Genomic DNA, 25,985 nt, shown 5'->3' with positions numbered 1-25,985 from the left:
GAGGCGCGGCACTGGAAACAAAAAATATACTCCGTCGTTCATACAAGACATCATTCAAACTGCAAAGTGTTTATTTATACTTGTGTACACTCGACACAACATTGTTAAAACACAACATTGTGGTTTTGTCAAACTGTAAACTCTTGTCAAACTTAACTGTCACCCAACCAAAATCACACACAGTTTAAAAGCAAACTTATTTATAATTCAAATGAGAATAGGGCTGTCAACGAATATTCTAAATTCGAAAAGGCCTATATATTCGAATAGTTTTAAAAAACAGAATTTCGAATGTGAAAATTAATATTTGAATGTGGAAAAACACGCCCGCGGTATCAGAGGCGCGGCTGTCTGCTTTGCGAGTGGGCGCTGCCTGAGGGATCAGGGACAGCTCACAAGAGTCGCACTGGCACAGCTGAAAGTTTTTTATTTCTTATTCTTATTTATTGCATGAATAAGGTAGGTTAGATACAGCAGTTCCATCCATCGCAGGCTTCACTGCGGTTTGATTATTTACCGTTTCATGTCAAGGAAAAGTTCCATGTTTACCACAGCACAGCTCGCTCGGGGCGTTCAATGTCGGTTCTTTAAAACTTCAATTAATGTTAATAATATTTGTTTCAATCACTGAATGAAGCCTGCTATATTTGGGACAAGAGTCGCGACCTTAAATTGCTTGCACAAAACTCTTGATCAGCACTCAACATTTGTTTATTGTTGTTGTTCATTTAAACCGTTATGCGCAGAGAGCGTGAGAGAGAGAGAGAGAGAGAGAGAGAGAGAGAGAGAGAGAGAGAGAGAGAGAGAGAGAGAGAGAGAGAGAGAGAGAGAGAGAGAGAGAGAGAGAGAGAACCCAGCAAGCAATAGCCGTCATTTCAACGTCTCGGTTAAATATAGACCCGATATAGTCCGGCTATGTGTAACCCACTTTTAGCCCAAATAACATTTAATCTGGATAAATTTATTTTTTTCCAAAATAACTTGTGAGATGTATGATATTCCATCATGTAAGCAAAGTCAACTGTGATTATAAAGTGTTTGGTTTGCTTTATTTTACATGTTATATATGCAGGGCCGGATTAAGAGTTCAGAGGCCCCTGGGCACAATGTCTTGTAGGCCCCCCTTATGCCGAGTTCAGACTGCACGATTTTAGCCCCGATTTTGGCTCGCCGACAGGTTTTGAGAAATCGCCGACAAATGCCCGAAATCACAGGCAAATCGGTGCTCGTTCACGCGAGTGACAATCACGCAGTGTGAATGAGCAAAGACGCGATCTGAGAGAATCGCCGACGAGTCGCCGACGCCCGTGAGATATTTGGCATGCTAAATATCTGGACCTGTCGGCGATTCACAATCCTGCTGCGTGAATGTGTTCTGACTGAAAACTACATCGGCGATGACCGACAGCCAATGAGAGAGCAAGATACAGGGAGGAGGAGTTATAGACCAGAATGTCAGTATTTTAATAGATAGGCCTATATTTACAATTATATCAAACAGAAACAAAGCACAAACATTTGCATGACCAGCAGCAACAGCAGGACATTTGCAAAACTATTTATTTACCCCCAACTCTCTTTGCAAAACACAGTCTTGCTCCCCTCGTCTTCCCAACCATTTCCTGCATAAACTTTTTTTTTTCTTTTCATTTTCGCTACAAATCAGTGCACAGACAATTTGTAGTCTATCATTTTTAATAACAAATTCAGTGTCGCGCGAGAACTCCGGTCTCACGCACGCGTGATCTTCCGTTATTTCCTATCACTTCTCGCGTTTGTTTGGTTGTGAAACGTAGTTTGCGGACCAGGCAGAAGTTGTCGGCGATTCTTTCTTTTGTAAAGTCATGCAGTGTGAAACCTCCAGTCGCCGATCCATCGTGCAGTGTGAACACAGCAGCAACTGAATGTTACCCCAGATAGTCATGCAGTGTGAAAACAACAGTGACCCGATTATTTTGAAAATAGTGCAGTCTGAACTCGGCATTAGGCAGGCCAAAAATGTATATTTTGCCCAAGGACATTTTAATATGGCATTTACAGTTTTACTGACTTAAAAGGAACTTTGTTGTACTATGCTGGAGTAAAGTTCATAAATGGTCGTTCTTTCCCATATGATTTTGTAAAGCTATGTTGGGTGGACCTCTGTGCCTCTAGGGGGGTTCGGGGGCATGCTCCCCCGCAAGAAAATTTTGTACATTTTAAGGTTAAATGCATCAATCTGGTGCTCTTTGAGAGATCAAAATTAAGAGCTTCAACCCATGAACTGCTCATTGAACAAAGAAAAAGCATTGATTTGTACCAGGAAAATAAAGAGGGCTCAAACATCTTATTAGTTATGAGAGTCTCAGTCTACATTACATTATCAATGGTGTTTTAGGATGCCAAACAATAATTATAATAATCTAATAATGATTTATATAATTATTCCTATGACGTAAAATCCATAGCCTATAAATGTACTATATAAATGAAAATGAATATTTTAAAAAGTATATTTTAGTCTACATTACACTGTAAAACAGGAAAATTAAAATACTTTTGTCCTAATTTCTTCACTTGCAAGAAATAAACCCTTGAGCTTTTATTTAGGAGAAAACACCAGATAACCATGCTGATCGCGTGAGCAAAGTGCACTTTTCTTTAAATCACCCAGCACACACAGGATGCCTTAAAGTCTTGTGCTGTTTTATAAAGGCACAAAGCCATATCATGGTTTCGATTTTGGTTCGTTGGCAAAATATAACGCTAGAGACCTTTATGTTAGGTTATACATTTTACATCTCATATGTGTTGGGAAAAGGGAGAAGAGAGAGTTCGGCAAAAGGCGGATTCGAACTCGGGTCGAGCGCATCAAAAGATATTATCAAGCAGTTCGCGCGCTACGACCTACGCCACTGTAGCTGTTCAGTGACGTGCGTCTTTTTGGTAAAAAGACAGGCACTTAGTGCAAATATACGCTCCGTTATCTAAAATATTTTTTTTCTTCCCCTCGCTTGGGCCACAAGTGCGCATGGCGAACTTGCAATGAATACATTTTATCAGACCGGCCCTCGCGGCCTCGAAACACTACCGGCCCACCGGGGAAACTCCCGACTCTCCCGATTGCCACTCCGCCCCTGGTGCCCAGGGCCCCTTAGATGTCGTGGGCCCCTGGGCAAGTGCCCAGTTGCCCTAATGGTTAATCCGGCCCTGTATATATGTAGGCTGTGCGTAGCCACGATTTAGCTCGTATTCAGACCCGGCTATTGTAGCCCACTTTTAGTCAAAACTGAGTAATTGTAGTTTTTTGCCAGGCAGTGCATTAAATGGTTGATATTCCATCATGTTCGCATTTGTAATGATATCTGCAAGGTTCAATGTGTCATTTCACGACATGGTCGATCTGTAGTCACGATTCAGCTCTGAATTGGACGGGCTATATGCGGTCTACTGTAGCCCACCTGGCGAAATCAAAGCAATCTGGTCTACGTACGGCTTGGCTATAGCCATGATTCATACCAGCGAAATAGTATAAGAATATTAGTCTTAAAAATGTTTTTGCTCACACAGCTTAATGTTTGCTGCCTGTCACACATAAACATAACATTCATACACAATCTACGATATGACTGTCTATCATTTCAAATTAAATCAAATGCAATGGCATTTCTCAACCGCTAGATGGCACAATCGAAACACTACTGAGACATGACTACTGGGACTACTGGCGGCATTGCGGAGTAGCCCCAGAGTGCAGTCTGGACGATGGGGCGGGGCGACACTTTTAGGTGGGGCGACACGTGTCGCTCCGCCCACACCCGATTTTATTGGTTTATAATACAGCAATCTTATTGGCATAGACGCTTGAGGCACGAGCATGCACATTCATTTATGTACGAGTTTATGAATTATCTATGACGCTGTTTGGCCGTACTATATTAAGTGATAATTGCGATTTCAGTAACGATCAATTGGATAATGTTTTGATGAACTTACGAATCAAGTTAGATGAAGTTACTGTCAAAATGTATTCACAATTCACATCGTTTTAAAGCAGCTTTACAAAAAGTCATATTGTAAGCTTTAATATTGAGCAGTTTTATGGCTTGGCGACATCATATGTTGCTGATAAATAATACACTGTTTGAGATTTAGCCTAGATAGGCTACTATATTAATTTACCCTGCAGATAAGTCAGTGCCACTTTTGGTGGGCAATGAGCATGACTACATGAAATTACTGGCAGATCAAAGGAGAGATCATTTCTATGTGGGCTGATTTAGACAATATTTCTCCGCATGTCATGCAGAGCTCCTTAATTTTACATCATTCGTTTATGCTTCTTCGTTTTTCCATTAGGATCAGTGAATAAACACAAACTCGGGATTTTACACAAGTTATGATAATTCCCTGTATTTCAGTATAAACAAAGGATAAATCCGAAAGTGTGTTTTATTTTATTTTAAAGCAAAACCACGGTGACAAATAAGACAGGCTACCAAATAGCAAGCCCTGGCCATTGGGTTATGTGCGTACAATGGGAATAAAATCCGTGCAGCGCTGCAATGTGAAAATAAATATATATATATATATATAAATGTGTGTGTGTTTTTTTTACTAAAACAGATGTTATGTTGATCTATAACAAATATTATAATCTAGGCTATGTGCTCAAGAGCGTACTTAAGCAATTGTCCTACATGTTCATATCACTTCTCTGCTGGGTGTTTTATTTATTTTATTACAGCCTATTATAATTGCACAGATTTATAGCAGTGTGTTTTTTTTATGGTTATGCAGCTAGCCTATATGTGAGTGTTAATATTTGTAACCATTTTTATCCAGTAGCCTATGAACATGAACACGCAATGCGATGGTGGATGAATAAACAATTGGATTTTTAATTTACCTGATGTCACAGTCACAGATAGACAGTCGTACATAACCGGTTGACACTTATTAGAAAACATGAATCTTTAAAAAATATAACATAGGGCTTTACAGAACCAATAGGCCCTCATATTGTATGAACAGGTAATCAACCAGGAAACGTGTTTGCCATTAAACATTTTATTTGCACTTTGTACCAAATAATGCAAGCATTGGACAATCTCGTTAAAAAAAATGACAACAAAAAACGGTCATGCTTTAGAATTTAAAATCAGCTTCTTACATTCTTACAGTCAATTATCATCATTTGCGTAAAATCCCGAGTTTGTGCTGATCCACCGATCCTGATAGAAATATGAAGAAGCCAAGTGAATGACGCACTAATCTAATGTAAAACATCTCCCTGAAGTACAAGTAATGTCACCAAGCGTTCGTTTTTAAACAATAACTTAATCTATACTGTGTCTTAAGTATAATAAAGTATTAGCCAATAGATATTAACAAAAAATACCATGGTAAACTGATACAATTAAAGTTAGCATTTAATATTTCTTTGATACGGCCAAATCATTCACAAAATCGTACATATAATAAAGGAATGCGCATGCTCAGACCTGAATCGTTTACACCAATAAGATTGCTGTATTATAAACCAATTAAATTGGGGGTGGGCGGAGCGACACGTGTCGCCCCGCCTAAAAGTGTCGCCCCGCCCCATCGTCCAGACTGCACTCTGGGGTTCTACGCATTGCGCGACTAGATCACTTTAACCAGATCACGCGATAAACATTTCTGCCATTTTCAATTTTATTTTACACGAGGCAGCTGTCGGAGAGCAACGGGTGAGCGACACTCTGAAAACCTTCAAATGTATACTTCGATCTTGTAAGTATGCGTGTTATTTTTGTTATGTTCATTGTTTAAATAAGTTAGTTGTTATAATGTGTAGAAACCGTGACATTTTAACATTATCATTGCAGAGTAGGCTACTATTTTTCTGCAACAAGTTAACGTTACCTGCACGTGTTTTTGGAACTGTGTGCCCTTAATCTAAAATTCAAAGTGCTAAGCATGAAACTATGAAACTTATCATTACTATTTTAGTTGTATTATTATTAAAGATACCAATATATTTTTGTTTTTAGATTAGAGTAAGAAATAATAGGGTTTGATTTAATACAAATTTTCAAAGTATACTTTACATAAAACTTAACAGCAACATGAAAAAAAATATAAAAAAAATATTTTTTCCTTTCCAATTAATAAAAGGTAGTGGCAAACAGTAAGGTCTTTAAACTTGATTTAAAATAATAAAAATATGCAGCATACATTCAGTTTTCAGTGAATGTGTTTCAGATATATGGTTCATAACTGAATGCTGCTTCTCCATGTTTTGTTTTGACTTTGGGGATATAAAAGTAGCTGGCTACTGTCCCAGGTGACCTGAGAGGTCAGCTCTGGATGGTTCATAATGCATCAGAAGATTAGAAATTTACTTTGGCCTTAATTTAATTATTGATATTAATTTATTAATAATATTGATATAAATTGTCTATATTGATATAAATAGTCTCAATCTATATTCCATTAACTCTATATTGGCCAGCTCTAGTGTGCATCCTAGCGAAAGTGAATGACTGTAATTAAAATGATTGTCAACAATGCTTTTCTTGAGCAATAATTTTTTTCTTTTTCTCATTTGGCAGACGCAGTGATGACCAACTTTCCTTCGGCGACTGAATGGGAAATAAAAAATGCAATTTCTGGTCATTTTAAACAAGCACCAGGGAGAGCAGGGGGTGGTGGTTATGAATATAAAGCTAACAATTAATTCTTAAAGATTTTAGTATCTTAAGTTGTTTTACATATTTTCCTATTTTTTTATTTGTTCATTTTTATGTTTAAAGGAGCTGTATGTAAGATTGTGGCCAAAACTAGTACTGCAATCACTGTCAAATTACAGTAGAGTGGTGTATCCCCTCCCCCTCCCCCCTGACTCGAGGTTGCCAGATCGGCTGCAGGATCCAGCAGGAATGTGACAAGCTGCAGCTGTGGTAACTAGAGCAGAGCTGGCAACCCGGATGCCGCAACATTACTGACTTCGTGATTGGTCGATAGGTGGAGGGTGGAGCATCAGACCAAAACACAACATGACAACATCAACATCAGTTGAGGGCTGCAACTGCACTTTTTAAATGACAATATCCTGGCCAGACTACTGTTGTCAGTGATATAAGTATTTGAAATGTACATGATTTCTTAATGTCTAGTGACATTTCAGGGCCATTTTATGATTAATTGAAATAAATTTCTTACATACAGCTCCTTTAAATGTTGTCTAAGTTTTTAATATAATTGTTCTAAATAAATCCTTTATATTCAATTAGTTTGGATGGATTTTCATTTATGAGAACCTGTTGTATTTGAGTGAAAAGAATCCTTATGCCTCATTTTGTTGTCTATTACATGTATATGTAGTGTAATTGATGACTAGTCTATTCTTGGGCTATGTTTAGATGTCTATTAGATTTTCACTGACAGCCCCAAATTAGCCTTGTTTTAGCCTAGACGTCTGGGCTGTGTTTTGACGGCTATTAGACGTCTATTAGACGCAAAATTGCTTGCTCTTTAAAGAGTGCCTAGCGAGAGTGAGGTCTGCGGTCTTGGCCATTAGTTGATTTAGGCTACTTGTTTTTGTGTAGATAATACGTTTTCAAATATGTTTAAACTTGAATAAACTACCTAAACAAGTAGTTATGTCTCTTTGTATTAATTTGACCTGTTATTGACGTAATGCACAACCAGATGTTCGAATAGTTCGAATATAGCATATTTTTTGTACCAATTTAGCATGTGTGTTTTTTTAGAGGGATTTTTTAGAACGTAATTTTTGAGTAGCCTAATTTTGACATTCCTAGAAAGGAACGACGAGTGTTAGTGTGTTGTGGCCGATGGAGCGAACGTGTGTGTGTTGCGGGTGGAGCGAACGAGTGCGTGATTTGTGTATATTAATGAGAAGGGCCTGCTTATTCTGCATAATCTGGTCCCAAGCCGGTTCGCAGGACGAGAGGGCAACACGCATGTCAGGAGAAGCATTCAGTTTGTTTCGTTGTTTCAAAGCTATTATTATTAATATTAATTTAATTAGAAAACAGAATTATTATTATTTATTTATTTTAAATCACTGGCGACCCATTTTTCGCGACCCAGGGTTTGAAAACCACTGAATTAAACACATTCAAAATGAAACAAAAAACTATAATAATATCTCAATGGTACAAAAAAATCCTGAGACACACGGAGAAACACTTTACCTGATACCCGTCTGTTGCATTTACTGGGAGGAGGAGCTACAGATAGAGAGAGAGAGAGAGAGAGAGAGATACATACAGACAGATAGATAGATAGATAGATAGATAGATAGATAGATAGATAGACACAAAACACAAATAGACAGACAGAAAAAATATGAAAATTGAATAGAGAGAGAGAGAGAAATAAGGGTCACTGTCTCATACAATCATTGAAAAACATTAATAACATTGCCAGTGCCGATCATCTACAGACTGAGTTCACCATGTTCTGAGTCTCTGACGCATCGGATCATATTTCATCAGCATATACTGAGAGCTGACATCACAACTAACAACTGTGAGAAGGAAAGGAGTATGCAAACAACCTTTGATCACGCTTGACAAAAGTCTGGAAGTTTCAAATAGTTTATCGCCAGATCGTGGTATGAAATGTTGAACACATTTTCTTCTTTGTTACACTGTTAAATTTAAGTTATGTTATAAAATGTTCTTCTATTATTTGGATGTTTGCTTGTTTTTTAATTATTATTCTATGTATTCCAAGCTAAATACTGTATTATTTACAGTCATGCCAATAAAGCAAATTCGAATTGAATTGATAGACAGTCACGCATCAGTTCATAACTTCATAAGTCCCACCTTTGAAAGTGAAATCATCTGGAAAGTCATCTTCCTCCTCCTCCTCTTCTCCGTGTTCCTCCTCCTCCTTCTCTTCTCCGTGTTCCTCCTCCTCCTCTTCTCCGTGTTCCTCCTCCTCGTCGGTGGGAGCAGAGTCCTGGTCGAAGGCCACTCCGCGGGTCACCGGGGATCTGCTCCGGATCGTGCAGCTCCTGCGCTCCTTCAGGCGGGTGAAGTGCTGAACCGCGAACTCCAGCAGGTCCACGGGCCTCTGCTTCAGAACCTCCAGGGTGTATCCCTTCAGGAGATCCGTCAATCCCGCGGGAACATCCACACTCATCCTCTCGCTCATCCTGACGCCTCAGCGGTCAATAATCACACACATCTAACCCTGATCCACAGCACAACTCCCGCTGCCTCTGCATCACAGGAGCTCGTCTAAACTGGTTTAACTGGGATCTTCCCTGAGGACAGAACCATCGACTCCTGACGGATAGACACTGACCATCGCAGCGGAAAATATTGACTGTCCTCAAAAATATCACGACTGCTGGTCGGCCATTTACATTTACATTTATTCATTTAGCTGACGCTTTTATCCAAAGCGACTTACAATTGCTATATATGTCAGAGGTCGCACGCCTCTGGAGCAACTAGGGGTGAAGTGTCTTGCTCAGGGACACACTGGTGTCTCACAGTGGATTCGAACCCAGGTCTCTCACACCAAAGGCATGTGTCTTATCCACTGCGCCATTTACACCTTGTGTTTTATGCTTTCCCATTTTAATCAGCATTTCCATCTCAAAAGGTCTCAAATTACACTGTACACAGCAAAATAAAGTTAAATTAACTCTTCTCAGAGCACATATGGTCCCACTCTACAGTGTTTTAACGCAACTCTGAATCAGAGTTAAAGGTAATGAGATAATGAAGTGATTAATTAAGAGATTATTGAGCATTAGTGATGAACACCTGCTGTTAACAAGCAGAACCACTGAAGAAAAGAAAAACGAAATCAACTGAAGATAAAAGAAGAAATTGAATCTCTCGATCTCAGCAGAGGATTAAACAACTCCACAAACATCATTACCAGCTTCACTTATTAATAACCAGATTTACTGTATTTCTGCCATTCATCTGCAGAAGTTCTTATTGAGAATTAACAGAGGATTAGATATGGATGTTTTATTGACAATGTTTTGTCACCATTATGGTGACCAGTGTTTCTTTAACTTGTTAATTTAACTCCGAGGATTTTGCTGTGTAAAAGTCCATTTATGAGATTGAATTATGATATAAAAGCAATTTATTAAATTGAAGTTGTAATTACGAGATAAAAAGTAAAATTTATGACAAAAGCTAATTATTAAATTAAAAATCTCACAATTATGAGATTAATTGAAATTATGATATAAACGTGGTTTATTAAATTTAAGTTGTAATTTTGGCATAAATAGTTGAAATTATTACATAAAATAGATTTAGAGGTAAGATAACATGAGGACAGAGGCAGGAAACACACAAATCAATACAGCATCATATGAAAATGATCAATATACATTTATTTATGTACATGATGTAGGTGATAATAACTGAGAATTAAACATAATGAACAAAACTATTAAAGAAACAGGCCTTGACTGTGTACTGGATTCCTGTCGTGAGGGCCGACGGCAGAGTCTGAATAGACGTGCTCATGTACAGACAGAGGTTTACAGTTTATGGGTTTTACATGAAACAATCAGTTTCCCTGAAGGCAGAAATCGGCTCACAGTCTGTTATAAGGCACTATTACAGATTAAAATCCTCTCAGATAAATCATTCATTAACATGTGCTACAGTCCGTCGGGTGGCTCTGCTGGGACCGATCCGTACGCCGCGTTCTGGTGTCACTTCTGGTTCTGGATCACAGATTTGGAGCGATCCAGTTCAGAAACTTCATGGCCACTTCAAAGCCCAGAAAACAGGCCTGAGGGAAAGGGAAAACTGTGTTATTGACCTGCTGGAAGTGGGGCGGATCATTGAGTTTATTGAGTCGGCCAGGACACACTTCCTGCGCAAGCCTGGGTTGGTCAGAATCACGATAGTGACATAAAGGTCATTATTACATTTAAAAAATCAATTAAAAAATCATTCAATTAAAGTCGTAATTATGAGATAAAATGTGGAATTTGTTTATTTATTTATCATCATTTACTTTTATCTCATAATTATGATTTGCCAAAGGAGGATTTATTTTCTTATCTTATTTTTTTATTCCATGAAGATTTTTTTTAGTTATTTAAAGTTTTAAAATGTGTCTTTATTCATTATTTAGTGGTATTGATTATTTGTTAATTTATGGTCATTTAAATGGAATTATAGCATCACCAAAAGCAATGAGAGAAATATGTGAGAATTGAGGGAAAATCGAGGCAGTAAATCTGGTTTTGGAGTGAAATCTGAGCGGTTTGACCCTCATGTGCCCCTGTAGTGTCGAGTGTGTCGTACCGCATTAGCTGGAAACGCTCTGAGCATCACAGCACTGAAGCCCTTATAGAGCGAGCCGATGCCCTCCTCACGCACCAGCTCTCTCAGGACGTCCCGGAAGCCGTTCGGATACTTGCCTTCAGGAGCTGTGGATCAACACACACTGTCACTCACACACACACACACACACACACACACACACACACACTGTCACTCACACACACTCACACTGTCACTCACACACACACACACACACCAACACACACTCACACACACACACACACACACACACACACACACACACACACACACACACACACACACACACACACACACACACACACACTGTCACTCAGACACACACACACACACACACACACACACACTGTCACTCACACAAATACTGTCACTCACTCACACACACACACACACACACACACACACACACACACACACACACACACACACAGTCACTCACACAAATACTGTCACTCAGACACACACACACACACACACACTGTCACTCACACACACACACACACACACACACACACACACACACACACACACACAATGTCACTCACACACACACACACACACACACACACTCTCACACACACACACACACACACACACACACACACACACACAATGTCACTCACACACACACACATTCTCACACAAACACACTCTCAGACACACTCACTCACACACACACACACTGTCTCACACACACACACACACACACACACACACACACACACACACACACTGTCTCACACACACACACACACACACACACACACACACACACACACACACACACACACACACACACACACTGTCACTCACACACACACACACGTACCGGTCTGGAAACGGGACTTCAGCACGTCGGGAGGAATCGCCACGGCCCAGTTGAAGATCCCCGCCATCCCGCCGGCAAAGAGGATGCTGGGAATGCTGAGCTCCGTTGGACTGTTGATTACACACACACACACACACATGAGATCGCGCAGATGGGTCGAGTAATAAGCGTTGGTCATGTGACCCGACTGACCTCTTGCCCTCCGGCGTGAGCGAGTACTTCAGCCACTCGTACGTCATGAAGTACATTCCACTGGCCGGCACATCTGAGACACAGAGTGACAGCTGTCAATCATCAGCATCACATCAAACTAATGTCTAATGTTTGTGTAGTTTTTCAACTAATATTTATATTTCATTTCAGCTTTATTAAAGGAATTAAAGGAAATGTTTTTAATAGTTAACTGTAACGTGGATAATCTGTAACGTGGACTAGAGATGCGCGGATGGGCTATTATTTCATCCGCATCACAAAACTCATCATCCGTCCGCCATCCGTCCGCCATCCGTCCGCACCAGCGTTTTTGACCAATTTTCAAAACGGCACCGCCCGCCATCCGCTGATTGGCCGATACAAGGCGCCGCTGATGACAGCCGCGAGACTAGAAAGCTCTCAGAATATCAGCAGTGAACTCCTCTCTGATCGGCGCGCAGGGACAAAAATAAACAAATAGCCTAAATTAAACGCACCTCGGCCTTATCTGATAGGCTACTGTACAATATGTTCATTGTAGCCGAATAGAAAACGCATTTTGGCACATAATTTCACCATGCTGCTATTGTATGGGGCGTGACAGTTCTCCATTACGGACGCGAACACTCAGAAAGCGGCACTAAAAGACTTTCAAACTTTCACAGAGGCCTCAATAAAGCACAAAGCCTTTCTTTAAAGCGAATTCCGTTTTGTATTAATTGTATCTTCATTTTAATCCATGTTTCATTAACCAATTTCCTGGATTTAATAAATAGGCTAAAAAGTAAATAGTCTGTCTTTATTGTGTAGGCTATTTTTCATTATAAAATATTAGGCTGTGTATACCGACATGGATCAATTATTAATATTAGATTTCATCTGTCTTTTGCAGACATAGCTGATGGCGCACCAACGAAAAAGCCTATAGTGACTTCGGCGTTTCTTTAATATCGAGGCTCTATAGTTTATTATATGATTGTTAGGCCCAGGGGCGTCGCTAGGCCCTTTTTAGGGGGGCTTCAGCTCTAAACCTCTGCCTAGCCCCCCTAAAAATGTGAGATTAATGTAGGCTACACAAATTCATGTTCAGTCTTGTTATAATCGGATTCAGCGCGTTCTTCATCTTCAATCCGCAGCGTCAGAAACAGAGGACGTGTGTGTGTGTGTGTGTGTTCATCTGAGCCTCATTGGTCTGTCACTGCTCGTCAATGTCAGAATATTTGAGATGACCAATCAAATCAAAGTAGGCGGGCTTTATGTTCACAGACGCTGAGCGCGAATTTTAACAGTGCAACTCGACGCGTACGGTCAAGTGCGAGATAAGATGTAAGTAGCTAAACTTAACATTTCATATGTGACATTTTTTTAGGTCGTAAATGTTAAACGAATGACTAAAAATAATCAGGCAAACTAATATAGTTTTGTCTAATTTCGCCATTTTGAACTGTAAATAGGCCTATGTAACGTGACTCATGTAATGATTAGTTTACTGTCATTGTGAGGCGACAAGAAACATTAACAGAGCCGTTTTCATCATGTTAGGCACAAGATTAATAATGAATGTGTACATATTGAGAACATAATACAAAATGTAGCCTTTAGTATATTAAAAAAAGCTCATCTTTAGGGGAAGAGAAAGGGATGAAGAGACTGAGAAAAAAAGAAAGAGTGATGGAGATGAGGAGAGAGCAGGTATTGACAAATAATCTACTGCCCACTGACATGGTTTTAAAGCTATTTCTTATCCTTTTTTTCATCTTGAAATGCACATCAGACAAATAAAAAAATGGAACCCCCTACCAACATCAAATTTAGGACCTCTGTGATTATAAAGCCCTGTCTACGGCCCTGTATTAGGCATAAGATCAATAATGAATGTGTAGCCTACAAATTGTGAATGCATTTAATACCTAGCTTTAGTAGGTTTCAGTAAATAAACGCGTCTGAGAAAATGATTCATAGGCAAAATCAACCTATCAGTTGACCCTATGTTTACTTTCTTCACTGACAGACAAAAATGAAAAGCCTATATCAGTCAAAGCTCAGCTTTAGGAGGGGAAGAGACAGGGCAAGAGATGAGGAGGAGAGAAAAATAATCAGCTGCCCACTGACATGGTTATAAAGCTGTTATCCAATTTTTTCTTAAAATGCACATATGTAGATCAGAGAAATCAAAATTTTCTCGGGTGAAACCCCGAACCCCCTTATACCCTACCTCACATTTGGGACAACAGTGATGATAAAACCCTGCCTTTGGTTAACTGGTTAATAGTGAGCGTTAACTTTTTAAATTATAAAAAAAAAAAATGATACCCTCATTGGAGGCTTAGCCCTACTAAAATGAAAATCCTAGTAACGCCCCTGGTTAGGCCTGTTGATGGTATAAAATGAATTGCACTGTGCCTGAAAAAGACGCGCTCTCCGCTCTCTTCCCGTGCTTTCAAAATGAACGGGAGTCTTCAGAACAGGCTCGTCCCTCGTCAACAGCACCGAACTTAGCTCCAATGTCAATCATGTCTGGGCCACTTGGAGGAATCCTTTACCAGAAACAATACCGAACGGGCGCATATCAAGAGAGCCCACAACTTATTCCAGGCAACACTTTTCTGACCTTCTATTTCCTTTGTTTTTAATTCTCCTTTTTTAAGTTTGTCACGCAGCTCCTTCGCCATCTCTGATAACAACAAGCAGTCTCTGCATAGACTCGACTAGATGAAAATTTGACTATTTCAAAGTGTGCTCGATTTACTTTTTATTTTTTGGATGTAGGTATAGTCAGATAACAATAATTAACAATGTATATATTCATTTGATTGGTTCAACCGCCCGCCACCCACCCGAATTTAATTAAAATATTTTTTTTCGTCCCGTCATCCGCCCGATCCGCGGTTTATCTGCTGAGTCCGCGGCTGTAACCGCCAACCGCGCAGCTCTAGCGTGGATAAACTGTAACGTGGATAATCTGTAACGTGGATAAACTGTAACGTGGATAATCTGTAACGTGGATAAACTGTAACGTGGATAATCTGTAACGTGGATAAACTGTAACGTGGATAATCTGTAACGTGGATAAACTGTAATGTGGATAAACTGTAACGTGGATAAACTGTAACCTGGATAAACTGTAACATGGATAATCTGTAACGTGGATAAACTGTAACGTGGATAAACTGTAACGTGGATAATCTGTAACGTGGATAAACTGTAACGTGGATAAACTGTAACGTGGATAATCTGTAACCTGGATAAACTGTAACCTGGATAATCTGTAACCTGGATAAACTGTAACCTGGATAATCTGTAACCTGGATAATCTGTAACGTGGATAAACTGTAACGTGGATAAACTGTAACCTGGATAATCTGTAACGTGGATAAACTGTAACCTGGATAATCTGTAACGTGGATAAACTGTAACGTGGATAAACTGTAATGTGGATAAACTGTAACGTGGATAAACTGTAACCTGGATAATCTGTAACCTGGATAATCTGTAACGTGGATAAACTGTAACGTGGATAAACTGTAACCTGGATAATCTGTAACGTGGATAAACTGTAACCTGGATAATCTGTAACGTGGATAAACTGTAACGTGGATAAACTGTAATGTGGATAAACTGTAACGTGGATAAACTGTAACGTGGATAAACTGTAACGTGGATAAATTGTAACGTGGATAAACTGTAACCTGGATAATCTGTAACGTGGATAAACTGTAACGTGGATAAACTGTAACGTGGATAAACTGTAACGTGGATAAACTGTAACGTGGATAAACTGTAACAGGGTATATGCAGGAATCTTGAAGTTAATTTTAATACCTTTTCAAGACTTTTTCAAGACCTTCTCAATATTTTTTAATACCTCACCGCCACTTCAAGCTGTAACCATTTACAGTGATACTTTTAACTTAACAGTTTTAGTTTGTGATAAAGACTATAGACCACTCTGATAAAAAAAAATCAAATAGGCTGGGATAGTAAATTAAAGCAAAGTTTATTAAAAAACAAAACAAAACTTTGCTCCACCCTCAACAACAATCATGCTGACATGTGCCTCAGTTCTTCGTTTTTTTAAAAATAAAAATCACTAAATTCACACACTTTTACGATGTTTTTGGGACTCAAACTGTTGGACAGCTAATTCAGAAAAAATTAGGGATCCACCGAAATGAAAATTCTTGGCCGAAACCGAAAACCGAAAAAGAGGAACCCAAGGCCGAAAAACCGAAAACCGAAACACCGAAAGAAATTATGCCAATTATAAGTACCATTGCATTTATGGTTATGACTGTGTACAAACTTAATACTAAAATCAAGGCATTGCAATTGCATAAATTAACATTTTCAAAGAATAAATCAATTACAAATTATGCAAATATTTATTTAGCACAATGCACAGTATAAAATAAAATTCAAACTAAAATGTTTAACTTGACCCCACTCATGTGTACATTAAATAATAATCTGCTGGCCTGCAGAAAGGTTTTAAAATTAAATGTTCTCTCATAAAAACAAAGCCGAGCACGAACTTCTCATCACACCAGCACCCAGTTTGCATGTCTAAATTAGTTGATTACATTTTAAAAATGAGCATACACTAGCATAAAAAGCCATTTTAATGAACAAAGGTCCATGTTTAATACAAATGTACACGAAACTTAATGAAATATGTTTAGTGAAATTAGAAAATATTTAAGAGAGCGTTAATTTAGTACATATTCCTATACATATTTTGTTGTAATGTCACAAGTAATAATCTCAGGGTTTACTGGGTTTTACATGATTATTTTTGTATTGGTGGTGGTAGGCTACTAAAAAATAAACATTGTCACGTGTTTATCTTTCTTCTCACCTATTCCTGATGGTTAGAGGACAGTTACTTGAGTCGTCCCCTGTCGTTTCAAAGAATAGTACAACGGCGAGCGCGTCAAGTATAAACGCCTCGACCGTTTGGAGAGGTAACGTTACGCGCGCTGTCTGTGGAGACTCGCGCTGCAGAGGCAGGCGAAAGTATAAACAAGGCTTCCGTCTCCTCGCGGGTTCAGATATACTGAAATACGTCCACACCGCAGACATGTTGCTTCCATAGACAGTAAAAGGTTGCTTCAGACAAGCACGTGCAGGTCGCGGTTTCTGTTTGCGTCATCACAACATTTCGGCCGTATTGTTTCGGTGATAAAAGTCTTTCCGAAAATGCACTTTTGGGCTATTTTCGGTGGCCGAATATTCGGTGCATCCCTAGAAAAAATACTTTCAAAATTTAAGACTTTATAAAGCCGTGATAAGACTTTTTAATACTTTTTAAGGGTCTTAATTTTCCCAAAATTGATTTATCACCTTTTAATACTTTTCAAGACCCCGCGGATACCCTGTGTAACCTGGATAATCTGTAACGTGGATAATCTGTAACGTGGATAAACTGTAACCTGGATAATCTGTAACGTGGATAATCTGTAACGTGGATAAACTGTAACCTGGATAATCTGTAACGTGGATAAACTGTAACCTGGATAATCTGTAACCTGGATAAACTGTAACGTGGATAAACTGTAACGTGGATAAACTGTAACCTGGATAATCTGTAACGTGGATAAACTGTAACCTGGATAATCTGTAACCTGGATAATCTGTAACGTGGATAATCTGTAACGTGGATAATCTGTAACGTGGATAAACTGTAACCTGGATAATCTGTAACGTGGATAAACTGTAACCTGGATAATCTGTAACCTGGATAATCTGTAACGTGGATAAACTGTAACCTGGATAATCTGTAACCTGGATAATCTGTAACGTGGATAAACTGTAACCTGGATAATCTGTAACGTGGATAAACTGTAACGTGGATAAACTGTAACGTGGATAAACTGTAACGTGGATAAACTGTAACGTGGATAAACTGTAACGTGGATAAACTGTAACCTGGATAATCTGTAACCTGGATAATCTGTAACGTGGATAAACTGTAACCTGGATAATCTGTAACGTGGATAAACTGTCACGTGGATAAACTGTAACGTGGATAAACTGTAACGTGGATAAACTGTAACGTGGATAAACTGTAACCTGGATAAACTGTAACGTGGATAAACTGTAACGTGGATAATCTGTAACGTGGATAAACTGTAACCTGGATAATCTGTAACGTGGATAAACTGTAACCTGGATAAACTGTAACGTGGATAAACTGTAACCTGGATAATCTGTAACGTGGATAATCTGTAACCTGGATAATCTGTAACGTGGATAAACTGTAACCTGGATAATCTGTAACGTGGATAATCTGTAACCTGGATAATCTGTAACGTGGATAAACTGTAACGTGGATAATCTGTAACGTGGATAAACTGTAACCTGGATAATCTGTAACCTGGATAATCTGTAACGTGGATAAACTGTAACCTGGATAAACTGTAACGTGGATAAACTGTAACCTGGATAATCTGTAACGTGGATAAACTGTAACCTGGATAATCTGTAACGTGGATAAACTGTAACCTGGATAAACTGTAACGTGGATAAACTGTAACCTGGATAATCTGTAACGTGGATAAACTGTAACCTGGATAATCTGTAACCTGGATAATCTGTAACGTGGATAAACTGTAACGTGGATAATCTGTAACGTGGATAAACTGTAACCTGGATAATCTGTAACGTGGATAAACTGTAACCTGGATAATCTGTAACCTGGATAATCTGTAACGTGGATAAACTGTAACGTGGATAAACTGTAACGTGGATAAACTGTAACGTGGATAAACTGTAACGTGGATAATCTGTAACGTGGATAAACTGTAACCTGGATAATCTGTAACGTGGATAAACTGTAACCTGGATAATCTGTAACCTGGATAAACTGTAACGTGGATAAACTGTAACGTGGATAAACTGTAACCTGGATAATCTGTAACCTGGATAAACTGTAACGTGGATAAACTGTAACGTGGATAAACTGTAACGTGGATAATCTGTAACGTCGATAATCTGTAACGTGGATAAACTGTAACCTGGATAATCTGTAACGTGGATAAACTGTAACCTGGATAATCTGTAACCTGGATAAACTGTAACGTGGATAAACTGTAACGTGGATAAACTGTAACCTGGATAATCTGTAACCTGGATAAACTGTAACCTGGATAAACTGTAACGTGGATAAACTGTAACGTGGATAAACTGTAACGTGGATAATCTGTAACGTGGATAATCTGTAACGTGGATAAACTGTAACCTGGATAATCTGTAACGTGGATAAACTGTAACCTGGATAATCTGTAACCTGGATAAACTGTAACGTGGATAAACTGTAACGTGGATAAACTGTAACCTGGATAATCTGTAACCTGGATAAACTGTAACGTGGATAAACTGTAACGTGGATAAACTGTAACGTGGATAAACTGTAACGTGGATAAACTGTAACGTGGATAAACTGTAACCTGGATAATCTGTAACCTGGATAAACTGTAACGTGGATAATCTGTAACGTGGATAATCTGTAACGTGGATAATCTGTAACGTGGATAATCTGTAACGTGGATAATCTGTAACCTGGATAAACTGTAACCTGGATAATCTGTAACGTGGATAAACTGTAACGTGGATAAACTGTAACCTGGATAATCTGTAACGTGGATAAACTGTAACGTGGATAAACTGTAACCTGGATAATCTGTAACGTGGATAAACTGTAACGTGGATAAACTGTAACGTGGATAAACTGTAACGTGGATAAACTGTAACCTGGATAAACTGTAACGTGGATAAACTGTAACCTGGATAATCTGTAACGTGGATAAACTGTAACGTGGATAAACTGTAACCTGGATAATCTGTAACGTGGATAAACTGTAACGTGGATAAACTGTAACGTGGATAATCTGTAACGTGGATAAACTGTAACGTGGATAAACTGTAACCTGGATAAACTGTAACGTGGATAAACTGTAACCTGGATAATCTGTAATGTGGATAAACTGTAACCTGGATAAACTGTAACGTGGATAAACTGTAACCTGGATAATCTGTAATGTGGATAAACTGTAACCTGGATAATCTGTAATGTGGATAAACTGTAACGTGGATAAACTGTAACCTGGATAAACTGTAACCTGGATAAACTGTAACGTGGATAAACTGTAACCTGGATAATCTGTAATGTGGATAAACTGTAACGTGGATAAACTGTAACCTGGATAATCTGTAACGTGGATAAACTGTAACGTGGATAATCTGTAACGTGGATAAACTGTAACGTGGATAAACTGTAACCTGGATAAACTGTAACCTGGATAATCTGTAATGTGGATAAACTGTAACGTGGATAAACTGTAACCTGGATAATCTGTAACGTGGATAAACTGTAACCTGGATAATCTGTAACGTGGATAAACTGTAACGTGGATAATCTGTAACGTGGATAAACTGTAACCTGGATAAACTGTAACCTGGATAATCTGTAACGTGGATAAACTGTAACGTGGATAAACTGTAACCTGGATAATCTGTAACGTGGATAAACTGTAACGTGGATAATCTGTAACGTGGATAAACTGTAACGTGGATAATCTGTAACGTGGATAAACTGTAACGTGGATAAACTGTAACGTGGATAATCTGTAACGTGGATAAACTGTAACGTGGATAAACTGTAACGTGGATAAACTGTAACGTGGATAAACTGTAACGTGGATAATCTGTAACGTGGATAAACTGTAACGTGGATAAACTGTAACCTGGATAATCTGTAACGTGGATAAACTGTAACGTGGATAAACTGTAACGTGGATAAACTGTAACCTGGATAAACTGTAACGTGGATAATCTGTAACGTGGATAAACTGTAACGTGGATAAACTGTAACGTGGATAAACTGTAACGTGGATAATCTGTAACGTGGATAAACACTGTTTTACCTCTCATGAGCGTCAGAGCCGTTCCCTTATAGATGCTGCGGAGGCCGTTCTCTCTGTACAGCTGCTTCACACAGTCCATCGGCCCCGAGTACTTCACCTCTCCAGTCGCCGCCTGGATCTGCAAACACACACCAACACACACTAGTCATACACACACACACACACACGGTTCACATGTGGAATAGTGAAGCACATGCGTGTCTCTCACCTGCAGGAGGCATTTGATTCTCTCTCCTGGAGCCATGATGGCCGTGGTGAAAACACCTGAGAGCATACCGGCCGCGAACAGTTGCGGATACCTGACACACACACACACACACACACACACACACACACACACACACACACACACACACACACACACACACACACACACACACACACACACACACACACACACACACACACACACCAAACACACACCAAACACACACACAGAAACAGATCCACACCAAACACACACACACACACACACACACACAGAAACAGATACACACCAAACACACACACACACACACACACACACACACACACACACACACACACAGAAACAGATACACACCAAACACACACACACACACACACACAGATACACCACACACACAAATTTATCTCATAATTATGACCTTTTATCTCAAAATTTTGACTTTTTAATCTCATGCATGATTTTGCTTCACCCCAATTCAAAAGGATAATAAGTCAATTAATCTGATCATCATCAGCGCCTCACGTCAGAGCGTCGTCTGGTGTTTTCTGCTGAAGCTTCTTCCCGAGGCCGAACCCGAAGAAGCAGACGGCGAACATGGGCGTGACTCCGATGATGGGGGCCGCCATGCCCTTATAGAGCCCTCGCAGACCCTGAGAGACAGACAGGTGCAGTGAGACAGACAGGTATCACCATACAGCTATGATGCAGTGAGACAGGTGCAGTGAGACGGATACAGCAAGACAGGTGCAGTGAGACAGGTGCAGTGAGACAGATGCAGTGAGACAGATGCAGGGAGGCAGACGCAGTGAGACAGACGCAATGAGACAGGTGCAGTGAGACAGGTGCAGTGAGACAAATGCAGTGAGATAGGTGCAGTGAGACACGCAGTGAAGCAGATGCAGTGAGACAGATGCAGTGAGACAGATGCAGCGAGACAGATACAGTGAGACAGGTAGAGTGAGACAGAAACAGTGAGACAGGTGCAGCGAGACAGATACAGTGAGACAGATACAGTGAGACAGGTGCAGTGAGATGGACACAGCAAGACAGGTGCAGTGAGACAGATGCAGTGAGACAGATACAGTGAGACAGGTGCAGTGAGACAGATACAGTGAGACAGGTGCAGTGAGACGGATACAGCAAGACAGGTGCAGTGAGACAGATGCAGTGAGACGGATACAGCAAGACAGGTGCAGTGAGACAGATGCAGTGAGACAGGTGCAGTGAGACAGATGCAGTGAGACGGATGCAGTGAGACAGGTGCAGTGAGAAAGGTGCAGTGAGACAGATGCAGTAAGACAGATACAGTGAGAGATACAGTGAGACAGATACAGTAAGACAGGTGCAGTGAGACAGATACAGTGAGACAGGTGCAGTGAGACGGACACAGTAAGACAGGTGCAGTGAGACGGATACATTAAGACAGGTGCAGTGAGACAGATACGGTGAGACTGGTGCAGTGAGATGGATACAGTAAGACAGGTGCAGTGAGACAGATACAGTGAGACAGGTGCAGTGAGACGGATACAGTGAGTCAGGTGCAGTGAGACAGATACAGTGAGACAGGTTCAGTGAGACGGATACAGTGAGACAGGTGCAGTGAGACGGATATAGTAAGACAGGTGCAGTGAGACAGATACAATGAGACAGATACAGTGAGACAGGTGCAGTGAGACTGATACAGTGAGAGATACAGTGAGACGGATACAGTAAGACAGGTGCAGTGAGACGGATACAGTGAGAGATACAGTGAGACGGATACAGTAAGACAGGTGCAGTGAGACGGATACAGTGAGACAGGTGCAGTGAGACAGATACAGTGAGACAGGTGCAGTGAGACAGATACAGTGAGACAGGTGCAGTGAAACGGATACAGTGAGACAGATACAGTAAGACAGGTGCAGTGAGACGGATACAGTGAGACAGGTGCAGTGAGACAGATACGGTGAGACTGGTGCAGTGAGATGGATACAGTAAGACAGGTGCAGTGAGACAGATACAGTGAGAAAGGTGCAGTGAGACAGGTGCAGTGAGACGGATACAGTGAGACAGGTGCAGTGAGACGGATACAGTGAGTCAGGTGCAGTGAGACAGATACAGTGAGACAGATACAGTGAGACGGATACAGTGAGACAGATGCAGTAAGACAGGTGCAGTGAGACGGATACAGTAAGACAGGTGCAGTGAGATGGATACAATAAGACAAGTGCAGTGAGACAGATACGGTGAGACAGGTGCAGTGAGATGGATACAGTGAGACAGGTGCAGTGAGACAGATACAGTGAGACAGGTGCAGTGAGACAGATACAGTGAGACAGGTGCAGTGAGACAGATACAGTGAGACAGGTGCAGTGAAACGGATACAGTGAGACAGATACAGTGAGACAGATACAGTGAGACAGGTGCAGTGAGACAGGTGCAGTGAGACAGATACAGTGAGACAGGTGCAGTGAAACGGATACAGTGAGACAGGTGCAATGAGACGGATACAGTGAGACAGGTGCAGTGAGACAGGTGCAGTGAGACAGGTGCAGTGAGACAGGTGCAGTGAGACGGATACAGTGAGACAGATACAATAAGACAAGTGCAGTGAGACAGATACGGTGAGACAGGTGCAGTGAGATGGATACAGTGAGACAGGTGCAGTGAGACAGATACAGTGAGACAGGTGCAGTGAGACAGATACAGTGAGACAGGTGCAGTGAAACGGATACAGTGAGACAGATACAGTGGGTCAGGTGCAGTGAGACAGATACAGTGAGACAGGTGCAGTGAAACGGATACAGTGAGACAGATACAGTAAGACAGGTGCAGTGAGACGGATACAGTGAGACAGGTGCAGTGAGACAGGTGCAGTGAGACAGATACAGTGAGACGGATACAGTAAGACAGGTGCAATGAGACGGATACAGTGAGACAGGTGCAGTGAGACAGATGCAGTGAGACAGATACAGTAAGACAGGTGCAATGAGACGGATACAGTGAGACAGGTGCAATGAGACGGATACAGTGAGACAGGTGCAGTGAGACAGATGCAGTGAGACAGATACAGTAAGACAGGTGCAATGAGACGGATACAGTGAGACAGGTGCAATGAGACGGATACAGTAAGACAGGTGCAATGAGACGGATACAGTGAGACAGGTGCAGTGAGACAGATGCAGTGAGACAGATACAGTAAGACAGGTGCAATGAGACGGATACAGTGAGACAGGTGCAATGAGACGGATACAGTGAGACAGGTGCAGTGAGACACACTCACCTCTTTCGCCAGGGTTTTCTTGCAGCAGTCGAACGTCCCCCTGTAAAGCGCAGATTCCCCTGGACGGGGTTTGGGCTGCGTCTGCAATCGCACCTGCGCATGACCACATGACAACACACCGTTCAATAAGACACTACTGACCACACAAACAGATCCAGGTCAAAGGTCACAAGTCCAGGGGTTATCTCAAACACCCCACTGACAAGAACACGTACACACAACTAACAGATAAAGGCTCCTGTAGATTCTTCAGACCACATTTAACATAAAACAGAAATGACTGTACTATGAACCCTTTATCAAAGTGAATCACTATAATATAATGACAGCAAGGACTACTTTGGCCCTGATAATATCCAGCGAACACTAAACAAACTAATGAAAATAAGCTATGATGTTGTTACTTTGATGGTATCCAGCGGGTGTCCAGCGAACACTAGGCACACTCCCCCGAAGCCGCCGGCGAAGAAGTTCTTCATCGGGCTGATGGGCTGCGGCTTCGACATGATCGGCTCGTGCGGGGCCAGACAGCGACTGATGTGTGTGTGTGTGTGTGTCTGAAGCACAATGACGGACTAATGACAAACAGACAGGTGTTTTCAGCCGCGACCTTTCACACACATACACACACACCCGGAACTATTTCACCGACGGACCGCAGCACTGGAACGGGCGGAGCTTAGCAGATCATAACTCGCACAATAACCATGTAATAACTCCTCACTTGTATAATAACTATATATTTTGTATTTTTAATTAGAGATCTATCAAAAGTTTGTCCTTGCCATTATTCATATGCTTGTTCAGACCGCTGCTAATCCTCACAGAGCGGCTCTTTTAAAATGCGACTTTGCATCTCATAAATATGACTTATACTGTCATCATTTTGTATTTTTAGGTCATAATTTCGACTTTCATCTCATAGATAACTTAGTATGTCACACTTTTGACTTTTTAAATCAAAAACATTTCATCTCATAGATAACTTAGCATGTCATCATTTAGATACAAAAGCATTATTACTTTTGTGGATAAAATGTCTTCCGTACAATATACACTATAGGTTAAAAAACACACAGACACACAGACTTCAGGTGCATTAGGACAGCAGCATTTTAATAAATGTTCATTATTATTATTTTTCATTATTCAGTTATAATATACATAACTATATACTGCTAAATCAGCACATAAACTCGACTTTGCGTCTCATAAATGACTTAGTATGTCATCATTTAGACTTTTTTGTCAGAATTTAGATAGA

The 25,985-nt window shown here is 40.3% G+C and overlaps 2 protein-coding genes across 2 annotated transcripts in view; both read right to left on the bottom strand.

Annotated features, from left to right (window-relative positions):
* Positions 1-9,189, bottom strand: part of prkar2ab (protein kinase, cAMP-dependent, regulatory, type II, alpha, B) — a 28,022-nt gene extending 18,833 nt beyond the window's left edge. Inside the window, exons 1-2 of the mRNA XM_056237939.1 lie at positions 8,823-9,189; positions 8,184-8,219 (exon numbers count right to left, since the gene is read on the bottom strand). Of these exons, the coding sequence (XP_056093914.1) occupies positions 8,184-8,219; positions 8,823-9,153 (367 nt within the window). The 5' untranslated portion in view covers positions 9,154-9,189. The remainder of the gene's footprint in view (positions 1-8,183; positions 8,220-8,822) is intronic.
* Positions 9,190-10,626: 1,437 nt separating this feature from the next.
* slc25a20 (solute carrier family 25 member 20) lies at positions 10,627-25,337 on the bottom strand. The gene is made up of 9 exons (XM_056237928.1): positions 25,126-25,337; positions 24,722-24,814; positions 21,982-22,109; positions 21,460-21,550; positions 21,252-21,369; positions 12,331-12,403; positions 12,139-12,248; positions 11,292-11,416; positions 10,627-10,770 (listed from the first exon to the last, which is right to left on the bottom strand). Exons 1-9 carry the CDS (start codon positions 25,225-25,227, stop codon positions 10,708-10,710), a joined length of 903 nt encoding a protein of 300 aa, XP_056093903.1. The 5' UTR covers positions 25,228-25,337; the 3' UTR covers positions 10,627-10,707.
* Between the last annotated feature and the right edge of the window lie 648 nt (positions 25,338-25,985).

Source organism: Rhinichthys klamathensis, unplaced genomic scaffold, assembly GCF_029890125.1.
Source record: "Rhinichthys klamathensis goyatoka isolate OS25496 unplaced genomic scaffold, OSU_Roscu_1.1 h1tg000504l_1, whole genome shotgun sequence".
NCBI lineage: Eukaryota > Metazoa > Chordata > Actinopteri > Cypriniformes > Leuciscidae > Rhinichthys > Rhinichthys klamathensis.
Note: the sequence above shows the minus strand (reverse complement) of the source record. Positions and strands in the feature narration are given on the sequence as shown.